Raw genomic sequence first — 23,087 nt, forward strand, 5'->3', positions numbered from 1 at the left:
CCCCTGTTCATGAAAATACTTAGGATTTGGGGGCTGGTATTTTTTCATTTTAATTTTCTAGGGCCACTATTAGGAGCCAATTGCTATCTTTTGGGTCAAAGCTGATGTAGAATTAATGTCGACAGAGACTGTTGTTTATGGGTTTTCTCTTTTCACAAACACAGTGATTTCTGTGTGGAAAACCAAATGCAGTCCAATTCTTCAAATGCTTGGGTGTTACTGTTCTACTTTATGTTTCCACCACTGCTTGAGACTGTGGCTGCAGAAACTCCTTAGGATGGGCTGACAGATCCCTACTAGGCCAGGAAAGCCTCTAGCCTTGCCATAGCTGAGCTCATTTGGCAAAGCTGGCTGTATTCCCTACCTCTATGGATCAGATACCTCATTCCTTTTCCATCACAAGTGCTTCCATCTCATTGATTCTGGATCTTTACAAGACCCACTTCACTTTTAACATGTGAAGCTGTCCGAGTCCATGCTGGCATTGCAAATCACACCCATTGCTTAGGCTAGTCTGGGATCTGTTTCCCTCCAGCTTTCATCGGAGAGTAGTGCAAATTTGCCAGTCCCTGTTTCTGCTGCCTGGAGTAGCTCATGTCTGTCAGGAATGGCTGCTTGAAGCAGCTGCTAATCTGCTTCTTCTGTAAAGGGTTCAGATCTAGCATGGCCAAATGTCTGAGCTTCAGTCTCTTTGTGAATTGTTCCTCCTCACTAAACAGTCAAGCTGGTGCCCTTTGCTTCAGATGTCATGCATATTCCTTCTCCACACTGCTTGGAGTTAGATTTTCCCACTATAGAAGCAGCATTGTGTGCTGGACACAGTTCTGTGTTTGCTTTTCTGCAAAATCTTTATGCCATTTATGTATGGATCAGCCAGGCAGCAGTAATTTTGAAACACCTTGTGGGATACCTCATCCCTGCTTCAGACCAGGCTTTATAGAAAGGAGCATCTCCTGAGCTATCAACCAACTGTTCATTTCATGCACCTGCTTGGAACAGATACAATTTAAGATAAACATTAACTGTAGTAAATTTAGTAATAGGACAATAGAATTAATTACAACACATTGGTTTTCTAAATATATCATTAACAAGAACTATGAAAGCAAATATTACATCCTTGGTGTTAAATCAAGCTGACTTGATCTTAATATGCACACATAAGAATGTAAAGCTTGCCCTTATTATATCTATATTTAGAAAATGCCAGCTGAGTCTGTGTATTCAAAAACTTTTGGAAATGGAGCAGTCATTAGAAAGGTAGAAATATTTTAGCTCATGTAACAGAAGAAACTTGATTATAAGAGCAGGATAGGAAACCATTTGGTATTTTCTGGATGTTTTTGCAGACTTTGCGGGAAAATAGTGGCTTGCACATTGTATCCAAAAGCAAATTCCACATATATTCACAAGGGAGTAAAACCCAATGAAAACTGCTTTTGAGATGCTTTTTATGCTTTTTCCATGTTGTGTTATTTTCCTTTATTCGTTATGTTCTGTGTTTCCTGCTAGGCATTTTCATTCAACTTTTTTTCTTTTTCCTCTGCCTACTTGGAGAGTAGGATTCAAACAGTTTATGACCTGCTATTACATTCATAGTGCAGCATACAACTCCTGACTCAAAAGTATTTTATGTTTTGTCGTTTCTCTAGCTTAAAAGGAATTATGATGTTTCCAGCAAGTGATTCACAGTACAGAGGACAGCATAAACTTAATGCACAGCAGAGTGATAATGAAGTTTCAGTTTTGAAAGAATTGACTTTTCTCAGACTTAGCATAAGAAGGGAAGGTCAATATATTGCTTTTATGAGCAACCTAGTAAATCATAGGTTTTGACGGAGGTATTCTGGCAGGGCATTTTTAGTGCAGATGTCAGTCCTTATAAGATGTTCCTGTTAGAAGCATGTTCATGTTTAGAAGAGTACGTGTGCATTTGATAAATAACCCAAATCCCTTCTCGGTTAAAACCTGAGCCTGAAGGCAGGTGGGAAGAGGCCGCCCTGTGTCGGGTTGTGTCCCTGGGTGGGTTGGGCGCTGTCCCGGCCGTGTCCGTAGGGCGCAGCAGCGCCCGCGCCCGCCAGGAGGCGCCGCAGCCGCGGGGAGCGCCGCAGGCTCGCCCGGCGGGGGAAGCGCTCCGGGAACCGCGGAGCGAAGGGCGGCTCGGCCCCGGCCCGCGGGCTGGGCGCACGGACAGCGCCGTGTCGGCAGGATTGCTGCTGGGACTTACAGCCCCTTACCCTGCTCCAGATGTGTTTTGTGGTTCGAATCCTGGACGACAAGCACTAAACGAGATTTGGTATTGAGAATATTCTGGTAGGCTTTAGCTCAAAGTTTCAACCCAAGTATGAGTCCTCTGAAATGCTGTCTCTTAAAGCTGCTCACCATCAGATAAGCTGGGGGGTGTTCTGCCGCTCTAGGATGACATACCAACATATCCTGTTGTATACAAATGCATACAGTACTGCACAGTTAATCAGTTAATAATGCACTGACAGGACACCTTTGGATTATTTATTAGTTTTCTACAACTATCCTGTAAGTGGAAGACTTTTTTTTTTTTTTTTTTTTTTTTTTTTTTTTTTTTGAGTTTTGGGGATTTTTACACCACTTTGAGAGTACTTCTCTGAAGATCTCCAGAGACACCTTCTCTTACAGAGCAATTTGTGGTTTTTTTTTCATCGACAAATAATTGCCTGTCTAGGATTCAGCTTGTAAAATATAGGTGGTGATTTTCTTGGGTTTGACACTTTGACATTTTCTTCTCACAAATATATTTTCTGGGGCTGTGCAGGCTGTATTTTAAATGCAAATATACCAAGAAAGATGAAAAAATGAAATGTTTACAAAGACACTAGTCTTTTGTCTAATACAGAAAGATGGGTAAATGAAATTGGCTTGCTGCTGTGCTGCACCTGTTCTTAACATTTTATTTGAATCTGCACTAGTTATATAATATTTATGGTGTCTCTGCATCTTAACAGTTATGGAACACTTGATCCTTGCTTCAGCTGTGGCACACCTGATCATTATGTGACCATGCAGGCACCTTATTTACATCTCCTCCAAAAGTTAGTGTTACCGTGAGAAAAAAAACCCTAACTTCTTGGGAGCTATAGAAAGCTACAGCCTGCACTTGAAAGGTACTTATGCACATGACTAATTTGAAACACATGAATAATCCTATTAAAATCAGTGGGACTACTTATGCATTTTAAGGTAGGCACCTGCCTAAGTACCTTGGTAATTCAGAATGTGTAAGACTAGCAGAAGCTGAGTGAATTCCAGACCCAGAAAACTAGGAGAAATGCCAAGACTTCATGAGACTTTAGGTAGCACAAGCACTGGCACCAGTTAGAACCATTAGCTGGCTAGGAATGGAATTCAGCTGTTCTTTGGAAAAGCTGATATGTCCTAGGGTTATTGAGTTTCATTGTTTGCACTTTCCAGAGTGCAGGAGCTGTGAAGTCCACATGGTGTAAATACTGTGAATGTAAGATGAGAAGGTGGTGTGATTTTTTTTGTGTAATGAAGGTGCATCCTACATTCTGCAAATGAGCAGCAGAACTGCCACATAAAGCCATGCTACAGCAATATGAGCAAGAAAAATGTATTTCCTGCAGGGACCTTGACATTCCAATTACAGTCAGGTAGCTTACCTGTAAATACCTTCACATGAAAAAGCACAAAATAAGATAACAATAGATAGTGTTGCAGGAAGCACTAAGATCCAGTGTATGATTCCAGAACCTTTCCTCACAGTGGGAGTGGCACAGCATATTTTCATGTTAACAGGAACTGATAAACAGGCTCTCAGTATTTTCTTGTCAGTGGCTCTTTGTTTGTGATAAGGAAATTGCTGGACTAGACTTCCCAGGAATTTTTGTCTCTTATAACAGCATGTTGCTGCAGGCATCAGCAAAACCTCAGAGCAGCAGCTGCTGAATAAAAACATCTGAACTGAGTCTGTCAGTCCCCAAATGTAGCTGAAGGTACCACACACACCCACCACTGACTGCTGTCCCAGTGTGTCTGTGCTGGCTGCCAGAGCAGCGCTGCGCTGCGAGTCCCACGGAGAAATTCTCCTGGGTTCTGCTGCAAACACTTGGCCTGTTTGCATTGTTAACATCACTTCTTTTGAAGTATTGGCAGCAGATCAACACTTGTACTGATCAAAGGCTTCCAGATTTGGTGATTCAGATGTAGGCACTTCAGTTCTTTATTGAGTTGTTAATGTCATTGCTAAGAGTGTATGGTACACTGGGAAGAGTCATGATTGTGCAGTTGGAGAAAAATATTCTGTTGACAGACTAAACTATATTTCAGGGCTTTGTTGAGAAAGTTTAGTTTGTATGAACAGATAGACCATAGTACAGTGATGAGGAAAATGGCATATACTTTTCTTGACAGGTTAACTAGGACAGCTTTAAAGTTTATCTTAGATATTGATATAGAAAAATAGCTTTGCATGTAGTTCTGTTGACAAAATCAGGCATGTCTGGTAGGCCCGGAAGACAGGAAATCGAACAGAGATAGTTATATCATTAAACAGATTTTTGTGAAATAACAAAACTAGTTTACAATACCTGACCAGCAGAGTGATCGAAGGTCAAGTGACAGGTGGCTCTGCCAGGTTTCTGAGCAGCTGAGCACAGCACTGTGCACATGTACAAGTCGTCCAGGAAAGACAAAGCCATTACTGTTATTACTGCAGGTGGTTATTTCAGTAGGCTGGAAAAAGCAAACAGGATTAGCTTGCCATATGAACATGTATCAATCTTCATAACAACACCACTGAAACAAAGCCTGAACAGGTCTATTTTGGAAAAAGAAATGTTCCAGTTGATTGTATGATAGAAAATGTCCTTAATTCTGCTACAAAATGGTGTAATGTCTTTGCATGAAAATGGAGAGGTAGGACACCTTATGTCTCACTGACATCTTGTTTGCCTAAATTTCCTTAGTGAAGGCTGCAGGCTATGGATAATGAATGTATTTGGCTAGTTGTGAGTGCTGCAGGAAAAGGCAGTTTAGAGCCTTTGGAAGAAATATGGGAAATGAAAAATCTCTTGAATTCAGAATTATATAGTGCCTCACTTGTTTTAATGACTTAAGTAAATTATTATATCCTCAAAAACTCCCCTTAAAAAATCCTCAATTTTGCAAACTTAAAACCAGTGAAGCATTGATGGGGAGGAATGAGGGAGAGTTTGTGAGAAGAGATCTGAGTAGTAGCTTTTTCAAACCATCAAATATCTTCACAGAGTCAAAATTTATTTGAATGTATTGGAGGCACACAGTATTTCTATGAATGACCAGCCATACAGCACTGGAGAGAGCTTGCCTGTTCAGCCAATATTGCTGAACCTCTCAGAAAAGAAAATATCTAGAACATATGTCTGTATTTATGTACCCATATAGCATTTTTTTATCTTTCAAAGACCTTTACAGTAATGCTACAGCGCTACTAGGGGGTGGATGGATATTTTTCTTAATTTACAGACTAAAAGACCTTGCTTCTGAAAACTTAAAAACCTTGTCTAAACCTGATGGTATTGCTGAAACAAATCTTTACTGTTTCTACTTTTAGTTATTCTTGAGTAAGAAGTCTGTGGCTGTGGAAAAACAGGCCAGAAAGGAACCATTTCCTAGATAGCCTTGTGTATATGGTGGTTTTGAACTTGACTGTGGTGTGTTGTCCTGTAGGAGAACACAGAGTCAAAGAATCATTTAGCTTGGAAAAGACCTTTAAGATCATCAAGTCCAGCTGTAAACCTAACACTGCCAAGTCCACAAAATGAATACATGAAGTATTAAAGCTTAAGTTATATTGCTGTTTGAGCAGTAATAGCCAATTCTGTCTCGCTTTGTTATTTCTTCATGGAGTTGGAATAAGAAACTACTCACCTCCAGAGATTGTTTTATTTGGTGAACATGTTTCTCTTTAAGGTTAGTAGACTTAAGGCTTAGTTAAATAAAATATTTTTTTAAATAGCATGTTAGGAACCTAAAGACCTTTTACTAGGACCAAATTGTCCTAATCTCATTATCCCCTGACTACCCTTCAGAGTCAAGTACCACAAAGAGGATTGCACAGAAAAAAAGTCTGATTGTTGAGGAATCTGGGTTGCCCCCACCTTTTGTGAAAAGCCATCTATGAATACAGAACAAATTCTTTGTTGGTAACAGAAGTGGAAGGAATGTTTTTAGCTTGGATAAGTTAATTTATCCATGCTCCTAGATACAGTAGTAGAATTGGAGCATGTACTACCATACAGATGTCTGCTTCTTCCCCCCCCACCCCCCCAGAGAGAACCTACATTTATCTGCCTGTATTTTGCACAATGATTGCAAAGCATAGAGAACAAAAAACTAATGGCCATGGTTGTGATTAGTAATAGCAACAAAAATACTGTTTTGTTTTGCTGCAACAGTAAGTTTTGTATCCTTAATACTTTTCTGCAGTCTTTCTGCTTCTTACAAAAAAACACTAAAGCATTTCATAACTATGCAGTTATTTCAAATTTGAATAATGAAAATCAAGATTTCCTTTACTTCTGACCTATTTGATTACTCAAGTCTTGAGTAATGTCTTCTCAGATATCTTTACTAATATGTAGCTTTCCTTTTTCCTTTGTTGTGTCTCAATCCCTATTTAACAGTCTTTTGCTTTTAATGAGATTTTATTTTTCAAAATCCAAGTTGAATTATAAAATGTTGTTTTTCTAACTTTGTTAGAATAGACAGAATTAAATAGCATCAAATTAGTTGGTTTTTTTTTAACTTTACTGAAGAGCACAGAAGCATTTCCATGTACTTCTTTGTCCCTGTCTCCCTTTTTCCTTTCCCCCCTTGTCTGGCATGTTATAATAACACAGTGGTGTAATCCCAACTTCAGGTACTGCACAGTCCACTTCGGAAGGACAAGTAGAATACAGAGCTCTGTCTGGAATTTGCTACATGGCATGGTATCATTTCATTGGCCTTGTCTGGACTAGTGAATTCATTCTTGCCTGTCAGCAAATGGTGATTGCTGGGGCAGTGGTTACTTGTTATTTCAACAGGTGAGTGCAGAATTGCCCCCGATAGTTTGGGGGATTTTCCAGCATTTACTTTCAATCATTTTCTAGGAAAAATAGTCTCAATTAGACTGCAACTTATGTCAATATTGGGAATCCAGTTTACTATAGAATAATGTTGCATGTTGCAAGATCTTGAGTAAGATTTTACAAAGTGCATGATATTAATGTGACTTGCCCCTGCTCCTGGAGATGCTGGGCCAAACTGGGCCTTGATATAAGCCATTGGAGCTCTGTTTGCTCTAGGAGAATTACCATTTGGAGGCCACAGGCTGTGTTGCACCCTTTTCTAGGAGACTGCGTTAGCTCCAAATGAGAGGCAATATATTGTTCCTTGGTAATTTAATGTATTCATGGGCAGTTTGATCTCTTTGTAAGTGTTCATTGCTGCTTTGGGTTTCCATTTTTCTGCCTGCATAACTGCTGGTCTAATTTTTTTTTTTTCATTCTGTGCAGATATTTTCAGTTAATTATAAATGCTTTAATACTGTAAAGTGTTTAGATATATACAAACAAACTTCCTTGAATATTGTATACCCTGGAATGCAAATGTAGATGAAACAAGGAAAAGTAAAAGGAAATAAAATTTGGGTTATGCACTTATTGCAGGGGAAGATTTAAATCTCACAATATGTTTTTGGGCTTTTTGACAATGAAGAGAGCATTTTCCTGATAAAATTTTCCTTCGTGAGTATTTTATGAGCTCTCTCATCCTCAGTGCCCTGTTATTCTATGGCCAGTGATGAGATTTTCTGATCTGTGGAAAACTCTGGCATTTTAAGGCATTTCTTCATTTTGTATTAGAGGAATATAAAAATAACCTCAATTTGTTGAAAAATTAGCCTTGTTGGAAATTAACCTTGAGGAAGGTGATGTGAGATTGAGGTGGGGAGTCTGGCTGGAGAGAGCCTGGGGCCCTTGGAGTGGGGGGTTCTGCTGCCTAGGGCCATATGTCTAGGGCAGCTGGGAAGGATAGCTTTGGCCTTGTCTGAAAATTAGAAAGCAGGGCTCTGTGGATGATCTCCAGAATGTATCCTTGGGAGTTTCAGTCACTGATCAAGAGGTTGCTGCTGGAAGGTCTTCAAATGGTTTGTTCCCCAGTGCCCAGCAGAGACATTAGTACAGGCTGTGCTTGCAGGACTGGCTCCATAGGGTTTTCCTGCAGCACCTGATTGAGCTGTGCTGTTGCAGCCAAAGCAGCAAGGCTGGAAGATCTAGGAACAGCAAGTTTCCACCCCTGGTTTAAGCAATCTTTTATCATCCCATCCAAAAAGCCAAGGCAGGACAAGGTTTAACATGTGTATCAAGGAGCCTGTCCTTGAGAGGATTAACAACACAACAGCTGTGCCACTGAACTGGTGCTTAGGTAAGAGCAAATAGAACCTAAAATGATGGATTTTTAAGCACTGAAATATTTTTGAAAGAGTGACATAGTCTCACCCTTCTATTTTACATGCTATAATAGGACCTGGATAGAGAGGAACTCTCATTTCTGATGTCATTGTGTTTTTTCCTACTGAAGCTCTGGAACTCCCATGGCTGTGCTGCTGTGGATAATGAGCTGCTCTTCTCTTGTAAGCACATTGATGTACCTGAGTTTTAGTAGCTGAATGCTGAGGCACTAAAGGTTCATTTAAATTGTCTTGAGAAAGCACAGGAAAGTCAAGTAGTTCTGCTGAGTTCCTGAGAAGTAAAGTAGTTCTGCTGAGTTCCTGGGCTGTGTGCTGCAGTGCATTTTGGTGCAATAAATCCCCAAGGCAAAGGCACTGTCCATATCTTGTTCGTGCAGAGCAGGGAAGCACCTGTAGAAACTGCTGTGATGACATTCACTGCCCTGCTAGGGGCTTCCGCTTTCCAGCTATTTTTTACTGCTGCAGGAACTGGCTGCCAAGTACAGAAGGTTCCTGCTCCCAGTTGTATTGGTATGATTTTGTACAATACCATAAAGCTCTCCTCTTGCTTGCCAGGTGACCTGTACTGTGTTGAGAGAGTTGTGTTTACAAGGGGAAATGCAACTTTTCTTTTGTCCTGGCCTTTAGGCTGTCAGCACAGATCCACAGAGATGCAGGGCAGTGCGGGAATGGGGAGAGGGTGTTTAGCTGCAGGAGCAGCCACACCAGCAAGGGCAAGGGTTATCTCGAGCTGTTCCAGCAGCTCTGAGCTTGTCTGCTGTGTGTTTTTAATGTATTCCCTGGGGCTGCATCATAAAGGCATGTCACAAGAGTTTGTTTATGGGATCTTACAGACAGGCTTTCTTCTTGTCCTGTAAGCGCTCCGAGGAAATGGCACGGCCTTCCCATGCGGAAATCTCCCACCACAGCACACTCAGCAACGCGCTGCACGGCCAGCAACCACTGCTGAGCTGCAAATGGGGTGGCAGGGGGTCATTCTACCTGGATTAGCTTCACAGGTTACATATATTTAGCCTGTAATACCACAACTGAAAATGGATTTGGCCTTTTTTTTTTTTAGATGAAATATATGAATACACAAAAGATTTCATTAATTTAATAAAAAGAAGTAGATTTTCTTGCTTAATGATTACATTTTATAACTTGTGGAAAGGGCTTGGTCTTTTAAAAAGCCTTCTTTGTTATAATTGGTGTTTCACATGAGGGTTTATTCTCACCTTGATGTGCTTAGGTGTTGTCTATTTAGCATTGCAGGGAGATGAGCCTTTCCCCCTCTCTGGGAGTAAAGGAAGGTGATATGGTAACTCTATTTGTCACAGGCATCACAGTTCTGTCTATGTTTGAGCTTCTTTAGTAGCTCCAGTGCACATATATCACTGCACAGATTTTAGTTTAAGGATTGGGGTTATCTACCTAAGGTGTTGAGTGCCACAGTTTCCAAGAGAAGTGAACTACATACCTCTCCCAGTAAGTCAAAAATGAAGGTTTATGGATGTGCACCAAAGTCATTGAGAGATGAACTAGAACAAACTTTTAAAGGCTTTCTCTTCAAATGTATCTGCAATATTTATGGACATCCTTTGCCAGACTTACATACTTGACCTAAAAGAGCCCCCAGCATGTATGTAGTCAGACTTGTTCCATGTGGCTTTGAGATAAGGTAAAAGGGCAGTACAGTCTGTGTGGTCTCTGTTAGTCTCATAATGTCTGTTTTGTTATGAATCTTGTAATTTATTGTATTTGTTTAAAAATTGAGATTCATATTTACTTGAAGAATAGAAGATTCATTCCATAACATTTCTAAAGTATTTTATACTAAATTTATTTTTAGACAGTCTTTGAAATTGGGAAGACATGAGTGAGGAAAACTGTAAGCATACCTCATAAGAGAAGAGAATTTTAAAGAAATTTTCTCCCATTCAAATGTTTATGTCTGTTGAGTGTGTCAAGATGACATTTTTTTCTTCTCACAAAAAATGTTTTTCAAATGAAAGCAAAGATGCATATTTGATTCAAGGAACTTAGTGTTAAAAAAAGATACGGAGTGTCACAGAACTCACAAGTAAATGAAGGCAATTGACAGTAGTGAAGAAATAAAGTTATTAAAAGATAATGTGGTATTGAATAGAGGTCCACAAGAGTTTGGAATAGTACTGTTGTATGTAATCAAACAATCTCATGATAACTTAAAACAGAAATACCAAAGAGGAAAAGCAAGCTGCGGCACTATTCAGTCTTATAACCAATCAGGCAGATTCCCAGATTTCCCTGATACCTTGTGCACATGCATGGACTTCACATGCACAGAATCCACTGAATAATGACTCAATGCTTGTGCTAAAGCCACTTCAGGATTGCAGCCACATAATGCACAAAGGTGGGTGAAACTTCAGTCTTGGCAGCAATGGGAGTAGGTTTGAGCCAATCTTAAGCTTGTTTACAGTCGTAACCATCACCTGTTGCTGTGTTTAGTTTCTTTCTTGTTTCCTACTTTGAACCAGATTTACAGGGAAAATCTGTTCTTTTTCTCATCTGTTTGGAGGCAAAGCAAAATCCTTGTCAGATCCTGTGCTAATTCCTTTGCTGGGGAAAAGAGGTGTGGAAAAACATTCAAATATGTAAAAATTTATCTAAACTAAGCTTTAAACTTTAATATTTTTTTTACATGTTAAAAATATTAAAACCCTTCTTCATTTTTGTCTTCAGTAACAAATACATTATTAACACAGGAATAAACTTTTTCCTTTCTGTGTTTCTTATCACTAGTTAACCTTTAACTTGCAGAAACTTAATAATTTGTGTTCTGAGATCAAACTGACACTGTCATATGTAAGGAAGTGTTTTGGGGAGGAAAAAAAACCAATGGCTCAATATGAATAGAATAATTCATGCACACTACAATGCATGTGTTTCTAGCACAGAAACCTGATGACTAAAAAAACCCAAACTGCCTTATTCAGTATAAAATTCCACTATCCCCCAAGCTGTTCCCCTGGTTATAAGACAAAAATAATAAATGTAGCAACTGCTTTGCTGGAATTTCCTATTTCAAATAATGTGGTATATTCACATATTTAAATACAATTTCTCCAGTGCAAAGTTTTTTGTGTTTTGAATGAACTGCAGTGATACTTTCAGGATTCTTGCAGAACTATAATCCCACTCCTGAATATAGTGTGCATGATTTAAATCCTTGCTGAAGTGAGGATTTAATAAAATTATATTTTTAGAGCTTCTTAGCCCAAACCAGTCACTTTCTTATTGGTGTCATTTTATTTTTTAATTTCTTGTGCAAACTCCTGATTTTTCAAGATAACAGAGGTTTTGAAGAAACAGTTCCTAAAGCAGGGCTTCTTATTTGTGATATTATGTCGGATCTTTATGTAGCTACTTAGTCAAACTGCTGCTGGTTCTGTTGCCTAACTAAATATTTCAGGATTGGGCCAGTTGCTTAATAGTTAATTTATGGAAGGTCTAATTATGACTATTGATCCATATGTTTGTTTTTTTTTTTTTGTATTAAACATTTTAAATGTTAGAGTGTTAATCTATTTGATTTCTTTTTTCAGCATTTGACAAGGGGTGAGGGAGTGTCTTTAAGTTGATTTCCTGAGGTTTATTTAAATTCTTGAGATCTGTGTCATATTACTGTCTGTAAATGACTGACATTAAACTGACCTTTATAAAGGAAACAAAGTAATAACACTTGTATTTAGGCCATTTTTTTTGTCTTTGGTTTCCGATTTTGGCAGACATTATTTTTCTAAAACAATAAGGATTAGAAATACAAGTTTTTTAGTTCAGATTATAATCCTAAACATATAGTATGATATTCCTTTTTCCTGTATTCCATTTTAAAAGAAAGCCTGTTCTGTGGGAAAAAAAAAAAAAAATTTTAAACCAAATTTGGCCAAATTGCAATTATAAAAGTAGATAGTAGCTCTCAATTTTATATGTGAGAACTTATTTTGTTTTCTGTTTTTAATTTTACCACTGAAGAAGAAATAGTAGATTCATTCCCTCAGACTAAAATCTTGCAGAACCAAGAGCTAAATAAAAGATGGCAGAGAATGAGAGAAGTGACACAAACTGGAAAGAGGTGTTCAAGGAGTATTCTCAGATATTGTTCACTTACTTATATATTCCATTGTACTTTTTTCCTTAGATATTTTTCCAATGCAGAAAACAGTAGTTTCTTAAGAATTAAACTAACTCAGAAGTTATAAATTTGTCTGCTTTTCTTTGGACTAAGTTGAACATTCAGATGAAGTCAGTAGAAAAATTGGAGTAGTTTAATTGGAAAAGGTGATAACAACTTAATTCTTAAAATTTCCAAATACTGAAAAGACACAATGCTTATCTTCTTAAATGAATTGCTAAACCATTTTAAAAATTGTTTGTTTCTCTTTCTAGAAATAAAAATAATCCACCACCTCACCCAGTCCTGTCTTCCATATCAGTTCTTTTCTGCTACCATCTAGGAACTGCTGTAAAAGGCTCATTTCTAATCACAATATTGAGAATACCAAGGATTATTCTCTTGTACCTTTACAATATCCTAAACCAAAAGGTAGGTAAATACTTCTGTAGCACTATAAAAATAGTTGTTTAAAGATGAGATCATGGGGCAAAGAAGTGAAGAATATATTTCTTGCTTAAAAATAGATTGTATTGCTATTACTGTCTATTATTAATAGATTGATTTTATATTTTAAGATGTTTTCTTCATTAGGAAAGCTTTTTTTCCTCCCCACTCAATGCTTCCTTTTTATTCTCAAGGCCAATAATTTTAAAAGCAGCAAATACCAATATTAAACTCACCTTTATTTAGTGTTTTTATATAAGGTTTTTCTGAAGGATAAAGAAAAAAAAAATGGCAGACAACTTTATTAAATTTTTTTGCATCACAAGTATTTAAGAAGCAGAATTATGAATACTATTGTTCGATTTAAAATCTGTTACAGAAAATGCTTAATCTGCCTTGTAATATGCTTCTATAGAAATAATATGTGGAATAAGAACTGTTCCTAGGAGTCGTGTAGTATTCAACATCTTTTAAGACACATAAACCATAGATCTGGGCTGTTTGGAATATTTTTTGCCTTCTTTTTTCCTTTCATGCATCTCCACATATTATCTTCTGCTGGAAGCACACCACTGTATGTGATTCTGGCACTTTTGCAAGTAGGGAGGACTGTTAGGAATGCACAGTTCTGATTTTAGGAGAAGATTTAAGAAAAGGTTTTAAATGTAGGTCATTTCCTCTAGGGTTTGCCTTGAAGCATGTTATGTATAGTTATGACAGTGTATTTACATTGACAGTGTATTTACATTGACAGGGTATTTACTATGAGGCATGTGTTGGGACTAGGCTATGAATGCTTAAATAAAAACTCCTTGTAATAAAACACTTGAAAGGCGTGGTCTGGATTTATGTTGCTTTCATATGAAAGTCTTGGTTATAAAACTTGGTGAGTTGTGTTAACTAAGAACATTGTATAAAGACAGTAGGATGACTTAGAATATTTTCTGCCTTTAGAGAACGCAGGATAAGTGGGCTTGCTCCTTACATGGTCTTATAATCTGAATGACTGTAGATTTAATTGCCAAATAAAGATTATTTACGCAGCACTGTGCTTGAGGCTCCTTTCTGTCCATTTCCCAAGCATTCAGTGACATGAGCCACAGCTGTAACTGCTGCTAAGGAGGCTAGAAAGTGCTCTGGCCAGCTCATGTGCTCAGTCCTTGGAAAGATGCCCTCAAGAGTAACCTTGCCCCTTCGCATGGCAGGGAGGACAGGCTATGGCCCCTTTCACTGAGGACCAGAGTAGTTGGACTAAAGGATGGAGAAGTGACCCTGCATTCTTGTAGAGTTCACACAGACTTCGCCACCCTTACAAAAAATGTTGCTTTCTCTATGAACAGAGAAATAGTCAGGGGCCTGCAAGCTTGCAGGTAAATTTACAGATGTTTTCTACACAGCAGTCTTCAAGCAGAATCAGAGAGGAAATTGTAGGTGAGATCACTTGCTCTAGGCTTTTAGGAAACAGTCCTTACTGAGATGACACAGCTTTAGTAAAATCATCTCTCCAGCACTACGTAGCAAGAGTAAATTATTCTCTGTCAGGAGTTTGCATGTACAGTCACTGTTTTGAAGGAGTATTTTCATGAACCTTTTTGGAAAAGATTAGGTTTGTGGTTTCTGCTTGAACAATAGTAGTTGTTGGGACTTGAGTTTTCTATAGGGACTGAAAGATCTCTGCTCTCCCAAACAAGATAAAAACATTCTGACCTCTGGAAAATAAGATTAAAAAGACCAAGTATCCCTGAACTGAATTTCCTTTTGTTGAGAAAAACAGGCACTTAATTTTGGAAGGCTACTGTAGATACCAAGTTGTCATGTTCTTATCTTGCATCATGTCCATGCTGAGGTGTTCTGAGCTCATGATGTGATGGGGGAGCATGGAACAAACCTTATGCTTTACTGCTCAGTTTTTGCTGTGAAATTAATACAGCTCAGTAGTCCATAAATAGCCTATTCTAATACAAGATTTTTCTTGACCTGAAAAATGAATGTAATGCTCTGAGTCAAAACACATGTATGTTCAAATGAGCCCTTCTACCCATTCTTTTATTTATGTTCAGTAGGATACCAGTCATTTCAGAACTGTGAAAGGTTTTTAATAATCAGGTTAAAAATCTGTCTCTGTACTCCCTGATCACTGTGAAGTGCTTTAAGGATTACTGACTTGCCTGCCTGTTTTTCTCCCAAGGCAGCTGTTAGCTCACAAAGCTGCTTGGGGCACTTATTTTCTTTTCCCAGAGAAGAATCTTCCATACACAGGAATTAAAAAAAAAAAAATGCACAGCTCTCCAGTCATTAATATTGAACAGTCTAAATTTAAAACAATTCCTAAAATCCTAATGGAAATATCTGCTCCCTAAGTGAAAATTCTATTAGAAGAGTCAGTCACGTGTTTTTGTAGAATGGTGGGGTTTTTTTGAGGCTAATTATGTGCCCAATAACCAATCATTTTATTTTATTGCAGAAGAATGCAAAGCATCTGTTCAGCTGCTGTTTCTGTTGGGTTTGCTTCCAGGAAAGTTGCTTAAGATACTTTAACCAGGTATGCTCTGTCATCTCTGTCCCTCAGCCTTGTCTGGATACCATGGTTGGTGCCTGACCAACCATTGCTAAAAATCGCTTAGCATGGCATGCAAGCCAAATTTTCCTGCTGGTCACCTAAATTAAACAAACAAAAAAGCCTTCAAGTGCTCAGTGGAAAGAAACAGGGAACTGACAAATATGCAATGTGCTAGATTTTAGAAAATTTGTTAATACAGCTTGAGATAGTCGGCCCTTTCAGAGGGCCACTTGCTATTTCTGTAGGTAAGAAGACTTCACATTTTCTTGAGTTGTGCCACACAGACTTTTGAAACACAGAGAGTCCAGTAGGAGGAAGCAATGAAGAATTAGGAAACATACCTGGAGATGTGACACTAACTAGTTACAGTGTCTTCCCCCTGAAAGTCCTGAATAAAGAAACTTAAATTCCTAGTGATTGCCAGTCTCAGTAGATCTGGAAATACAAACCATGATGATAGCAGTCTTGTTTAAAAGATGTTTTTATTGGAAGTGGATGATTTCTGCCATACAGCAGATTTACAGGTACTTGATACCTCTTTTTATCTTCACAATTCTTTTCGCCAGATGCATTCCAGAGTTACATACATTATTGTAAATAATTAGTTTTTGTCTTTGGCATTGCCTTGTTCTATCTCTAGGAACTGTGATATTCCTAATGTGAAAGGGAATCATATTTTCACACTGATTCCACCCTCTGACTGCTGAATTCTTTGTTTTCATTGCTGAGGGTAGTAGTGAAGTAAACAAGATAATTCTGATAATGGCCTGACTTCTCCTCTTAAATTGGTGCATAAATTAGCTTTAATCTTGGACAGTTATGAAGAAAAAGTTTTCAATTTAGTTTACCATAGAGTAAATACTTGTGCAGTGAAATTTCTGAATTTTCCAGGCTTACATTTTCTAGGTAGGTCTTATAGTCAGTGACTTGGTGAGGAATATCAGAGTTCATTTTGCCTCCAGGCTTTCCATTTGTAGTCACCCTTTCCCCTTGGCTTGGCTTCCTGCCTTTCAAAGAGATATCCAGCATCCTAGTGTTTACTTTCTCCAGCTGTTGTCTGCTATGTGTTTGTTAAAAGAATTAATTACTGTAATGTTCTTCCTTTTGTTTCAGAAGGCTGTATTGTAGCTCTTTTCCCCTTTTAAGAGTTCCTGTTTCCTATTCTATTGTTGGCAAATTTCTGGCTTTATATGAGTCGTGGTTTTTAATCTAATGATCATAATAAAGTGTTCACTTTTGTTTTGCTTTTTAAATCTATTTTTAGCAGAGGTAATGGTAGTACACATGTTCCAAATCCACGGCAATTTGGGCAACAGTTAGAGAAGAAAAAAGCAAGAACAGGCAGGAAGATTTTAGTAGAACTTCTATCTGTACAAAATTTAAACATTGGTCTTGAGTTATTGCATTACATAGAGTAATTTGTGGGTCTAAGTATTTATTTCATTTTTCCCCTATAACTAATGTGTTCAAGACTATTCATTAAAAACATTTTTTTAACTATGATTGAAAGTCGTAGTCTTTGATTCTGTAAAATCTGTGGCCATATGTAGAAGAGAAAAGAAAAAAAGAAGGAAAAGATGTCTACAGTTTTAAGCAGCTTTGCCATATTTCTTAATTAACAGAAGTAGTGAGCTCTTAAGAGCTCCTACTGAGATTGGTGGAAGCTGCTGGGAGCAACATAGAAATTTCCCACATATGTTGAACAAGACCTGAGAGTAGGACTTGGGAAGGAGGAGTTAAAAAATTGTACCTGTGTTTCTAATATTTTCTTAAGGAATTATTCTTTAAGTTCAGATTTTGATTATTTTGTTCTCTAAAATGTGGAACAGCTGTTGTAAAAGTTGGTCCAAAGATCATTGTGTACATTAGCATTCCTTACTATTTCCTACTCTTTTGCTTTTTATTCCAGCATTATTTTCACTATAATGAGAAGCATATAATTACCTGAAGCCCTAAAAAAAATAAATAGAAGATCCAATAACTTCTGCACTATTTTCTTCAACCTGACTGCTTAGGTGATTTAAATTCTTTCTGTTCCTTCCTTCACAAGTTTAATCAGGATTAAACAGAGCACTTTGTTTTCCCTCTGAGAACTTGGCAGATGAGAGACAGGTGCTAGAGAAAGTAACCGTGGTGAAAGAATGCAAGCTTCTTTCTTCCCATGCAGAATCAACCATGTGCTCTATTATGTTATCTAAGGGTACTTTCTGGGCTGCAGTACCACCCTAAATGTGATATTTAATACTGACTTTAATAGTTGCAAGCATCCCTGAAGTGACTCATTCTCTGCAGGCTCAGTAATGTTTTGTTCAGCTCTCCTGGAAGTTGAGTGGAACAAGCCAAAGAGTTACCCATCATGACAGAGTGCTGTGCTAGATGCTGGCAATTGTCATATTTGCAGGGGTGTTTTTTGGAGGAGGGGTAAGGTAAGCCCAGTGTCCTGTGCAGATTGCAATATAGACAATTACATCCAGCCTTTCTCTTGGATTTGCAACTGGATCCTGTGCTAAGCTGTGGTGTATTGTTGCTATGTGCTGTAAAACAGTTCACTCCTTAAGCTGTTCCACTTCAGTCATGGGCAAAGTGATTCATGTGTGTGTATAATCCATTAGCAACAATTGTAAAGCACTCAGGGTTCTGTGGCTGAAAAGTGCTTTCTGAATATAAAGTCACTATCCTGACTTGACAGTTCTGTTTGCCAACACTTGTCAGAATTACCAGATTTTTCATCTGGCTCTGATGGTTTCAGTATGTTCCAGATAAACATATTCAATCATCTTAAACAGGAGATTGAAATTTTTCTTCTGTAAAAAATATACTGGCCTTTAATGTGATTTGGGAATTATGAGAGCTGTGTCTCTCCTGCTTTCTTAAGTTGTAATGGCACTCTTAACTTTAGACACATCTAAGTGCTCACATGTTCTCCCTTTACAGCCTTATTGCATTTTAAAAACAATACAACTGGATAGTTTTGTTTTTCTGTGTCTGCCTTAGGTCCATCTGCAGCCAGTTGGCAAAGTGACTCCTCCAAAGTGCAGTGCCTGGGTTTCTAAAGGGGTTGCTGAGCAGGGTGTGGTTTCTGTGTTCATCAGCGTGGTTGCTGCAGTGCAGCCTTCTGGGCTGTCAGTGAATTCAGCAGGGTGTGAGCCCCATTTCCTGGGACAGAGACCCTTCCCAGGGACTGAAAGCCAGCAACTGTCCAGTGTAATAAACCAAAAGCAAATCTGTCTAATGGCTGTATATCCATAGCAGTTGGATATACTTTGGATGGAATCCTATCAGGAGGTTTCAGTTAAATGCCTTGCGGAGAATTCACCTAGATAAAACCAAAATTCATGCGTGCTATTGTAAAGCACAGTTCTCTCCATGCCAAACACATTGTGCCTCACCCCGTCAAGTACTTCTTTTTCCTCCCAAAAACAATAATGCATTTTAATGTTACTGGCAGTATTGCTTTTCATATAGAGCTAATTTTTCAACCCTCTTGAAAATACAAGGATAAAAATGTTCTTCTGCAGTGAAATAGTATTTTAATTAAGTTTATCTCCTCTCTACAGACTTTATATACATGATAATAAGAAACAAAAATGTTTAGATCTTGACTCGTCCTGTAGGATGAACCATGTAGGGAATAGAGTTGAACAAAGTTGACTACTTCTTGCTTTGATGCCTTTCTCTTCTTCCCTATCCTATTAAGAAGAAAACAAAGCGGGGAAAAAAGAGAGAGAAAGAGAAAATAAAAGGCAATTAAGCAAGTGGCAGGTAATTCTGTGCTTTTAAGCAGAAAAATTAACAACTCTTTGGAAATCTTCAGTTTTATTTATTTCAGAAATCCTAAATAAGAACATTTTCTCATTAAGTGCAGAAGCACTGAAAGCAATCCCAGTAATGATGTAATCATCATGCAATGCACACATAAAGCAGGATCCTTTTGATCCAACTCTATCATGGAAATGGAGCCCACATCCTGTGATGTAGCAGGAAAGGACACCCAACTACCCTCCGAGAAGAAAGCTGTGTTGGTCCTACCCACTGGATGACAGCCATGGGGGGAGTAGATAACACAGAGAGAATGAAGCAAGAAAACCTGAAAATTTTCTCCAATAACTCCAGATTGAAAATATAAGGTGAAATTTAAATAAATGAAAGTTGTGCGTTTTGGACTGCTTGGGAAAATTCAGGAGGTTGTTGAAGGTTTCTTACAGGTAGTAATTAGCCTAGGAACAAAAAATTAACCATTTCTGTATTAGCTGTGTGCTAATTGATTAGAAATAGAGGAGAAAAATATTCTCCATGTGTTTGTCAGCCACAGGACAATAGCCTTTTTTAAACAAGGCTGCAGGAAGCACAGAGTCAGTCCTGTATGCTACAAGATGAAACACTTGCATTGGAAAGAAGGGGATAAATGACATTGTACAAGTTGTTGGTTTTGTGCTCAGGCTTATCTCATGGAGGGGACTGGAATATCCTGTGACAAATGAAGGGTAAGAGCAAGCCCATTAGTCATCTATGAGACAGCAGGGAGGGGTAAAAGCCTGACGAGATCAGCAGAAAAATGAGTAGATATAAATTGTTCATGAATAAATGTCATCTGGAAGTTGGAAGAAGGTTCCTAAGGACCAGTGGGACAACTGTCTGGAACAGCTCTAAATGTAAGGCCCAGGAGAGGGGAAGTCCTAAGTGGTTTAAAAAAGGGGTTTTCCACTTAAGAGAAGATTTGCATAATATGCTAATCTGAAATAGGCACTGGAGTGGCTGAAAGTCCCTTCCAGTCTTGTATATCCTCATCTCTTCAGTGGGGCCTCACGAGGCCCATCTTGCTCTCTTTTCCCACCATCTGAGAGTCATGATACAACTCTCTCACCAGACCACTAACTGCTGCATGGCAGCCACGCTCATTGCCTCTTGCTACCACTGGATTTTGCTTTCTGAAGGGCTTCCACTGGCATCAGTGACACTTGCAAGCTAAGACACTTTAAGGTCCAGCCTGAGCTGCACTGCACTGCACTGGGGATATGTGACCAGGGCAGCCCCTAAGAGAGCTGGCAGCAATAAAATCAGATTGGGATGAAAACACCAGCAGAGCAGAAAAAGCTGAACTGGGATGAGAGATCAGTATGTCTCCTTCTTCCTTTTTAAGAAGATTCTGTTGCTATGGCAATTTTCTCTACCCAAAGCTCATTTTATGTAAGCAAGCCCCAGAATGGAGGACTGAATTCAGCTGTTACACAAAGTAGCAATTATTCTGAACAATTGGGGAACTTACAGCCTGGATCCAAGCCACAGCGGCTTTCTCATGAAACTACCAGGTCACTTTTTCCAAGACCTTTGACATTCTGTGTTGTGAGGCACAGAAGGATATATTCTTTAAATAGATTTTTTTTTTTGCATACTGTGGTATTTGGAAATATGTAAACATTCACATTCCCTATTTATTCATCGTGACACTGAGAAATCAGTGTCTAGTTCCCAGGCCCCAAGCCAGAAGAGGCTTGTTTTCTTCAGAGGGGTGGTGATACGAGATCAACTTGCTGGTGCAAGGATAAATGCTGATCCCAATCCACTATCCCCTGTGCGTTCTATGTTGACAATGCCATCCTTGCTTGTCACCAGATTAGAGACTACCATTGTAAAAGGTCAATTCATTAGGCAAAGATAAAAATATAAGAGTTACAATGGGTATATAAGGATCAGACTGAATCTCTTTCTAGCTCAGTATCCCATCTTCGGCAGTGACTGTGAGTAAATGCTAAGGTAGAACAAAAGGCTATTTCCCTGTCTCTGTGCTGTTTCTGAATCTGTTTTCAAGCTAAGAACTTATTCAGATGTGTGTTTAATAACTCTTAACAGATTCTTTTTCCCTGAAATTCTGTCTCCATTGAGCTCATGTGAACTTTTAGCAGCTAAAGCATCCTTTGCCTAGCAGTTCACAGTTTACAGCTTTATGGTGAGAAGGAATAATGTCTGTTTTCAAATTTGGCTCCTACTGCTTCACACTGTCCTGCCCCTGCCTGGCCTTTGTTCTGGAAGAAACTGAGCCATCTAACCCTACACAGCCTCTCTGCATTTCTCATGAGTCTGCAGCCCTCTTGCTGCATCCTCCTTCAGTCATGTCTCTTCCAGACAGAAGAGCCTCATGTTCCCCAGACAGAAGACATTCCATGCCTTTTGGATCATTCCTGCTCCCCTTCTCTCAAACATTTTCAAGTCTACTAAAGCTTTTGTGCTTGGAAAAAATATAGTCTGTAGAAACACATATTTAAATAACCTGTTTCTAAATGTTAGCAGGTTCTAAACTGGCCATGGTCTACCATCTTAGCCTTCATAACAATCTTTAATTTGAAAGGCTTTAGATTTTTGCACGTATCCTGCAATTTTAAAATTAATGGCCTATATAAACTTTTTTAATTCAAAGCAAAATTATTTGCAAATATAGGTAATAACTTGTGTATGTTAGATGTTCATTGATGAGTAAGAATAAAAAATCACTTGAGCTCATTCGCATGCAGTGCTGAGTTTCATGGAGATGTAGGTTAGCTTAAATGTTTGATGTGTTTTGTTAGTGAAAACATGTGGCTGGATGGGATCAGGGCATGGGGTCTGTATGAGAAACTTGAGAATTGTGAGGCAAGTGTATGGAAAAAGATTCTAGGCTGAACAAGAAACCCTTCAAATATTTTTTTTCCTCAGAAATGTATTTTTTGCTAAAAGGTAGAGATCACTTGGCTAAATCTTCCAATTGTGCTGGTAATATTCCTTCCTCACATATCTGACTAGTTTTGCAGCCTTCAGCAGTTCATTAATTTCTGTATCTCTCCTATTCATTCCAGAATGTTAGATTATTACCTGGCTGCCTTTATTTCTTGAATATTCTCATTAGGTAATACTTACATTGTTTTAAGTTGTAACTGCTGTAAATGCCATTTTTTATCAGCTGGTTTGTAACACAATAAATGCCTGTTCAGGTAGTGTACTGTCTCCAACATAATTTTCAGTCTTTCCAAGGTAACCATTCTAGTTAATAAATATCAGAAATTCTTTTCATTGCACATTCTTTGAATACCAAAGTGGCTATTTTGGGAGTGCAAGCAAATGGGTATTTATTTTAAGTTTGGAAACAATGTTTGTACAAGCCCACGTGCTTTTTCAGCATTCTTTTTTATTTTTAAAACACATTTTTTGCAATTTATAATGAATACAGAATCACTGTTTCATTTACTGGCAAAATTTATACTGACCTCACCAGATCAGGATCTGCTCTGTGAGTTTAGTTCTTAGGGGACAAAAACAAACTTAGAAAACACCTTCCTATTTTGTGTCTCAGTGCCCTGGGAATGATGAAACAGACTGAACTCACAGCACGTTATAAAGAGAAATCTGTTCATGTCTGACGTACACAATGACAGCTATGATTGGCAGACAGGGAGTGTGAGGTGAGGCCATCTCTGCCTGTC

General features: G+C 38.4%; 1 protein-coding gene across 10 annotated transcripts in view; it reads left to right on the top strand.

Annotated features, from left to right (window-relative positions):
* Positions 1 to 23,087, top strand: part of SLC44A3 (solute carrier family 44 member 3) — a 90,854-nt gene that overhangs the window by 61,882 nt on the left and 5,885 nt on the right. For all 10 annotated transcript variants that reach the window (XR_014957082.1, XM_085586517.1, XM_085586520.1 and 7 more), the window contains 3 exons: positions 6,896 to 7,061; positions 12,902 to 13,058; positions 15,538 to 15,615. Coding sequence is in view for 9 of the 10 variants with exons in the window: in XM_085586517.1 (XP_085442643.1) it covers positions 6,896 to 7,061; positions 12,902 to 13,058; positions 15,538 to 15,615 (401 nt within the window). In the remaining variant the exon portion in view is untranslated. The remainder of the gene's footprint in view (positions 1 to 6,895; positions 7,062 to 12,901; positions 13,059 to 15,537; positions 15,616 to 23,087) is intronic.

This window comes from Lonchura striata, chromosome 8 (genome assembly GCF_050655825.1).
Source record: "Lonchura striata isolate lonStrDom1 chromosome 8, ASM5065582v1, whole genome shotgun sequence".
Classification (NCBI taxonomy): domain Eukaryota; kingdom Metazoa; phylum Chordata; class Aves; order Passeriformes; family Estrildidae; genus Lonchura; species Lonchura striata.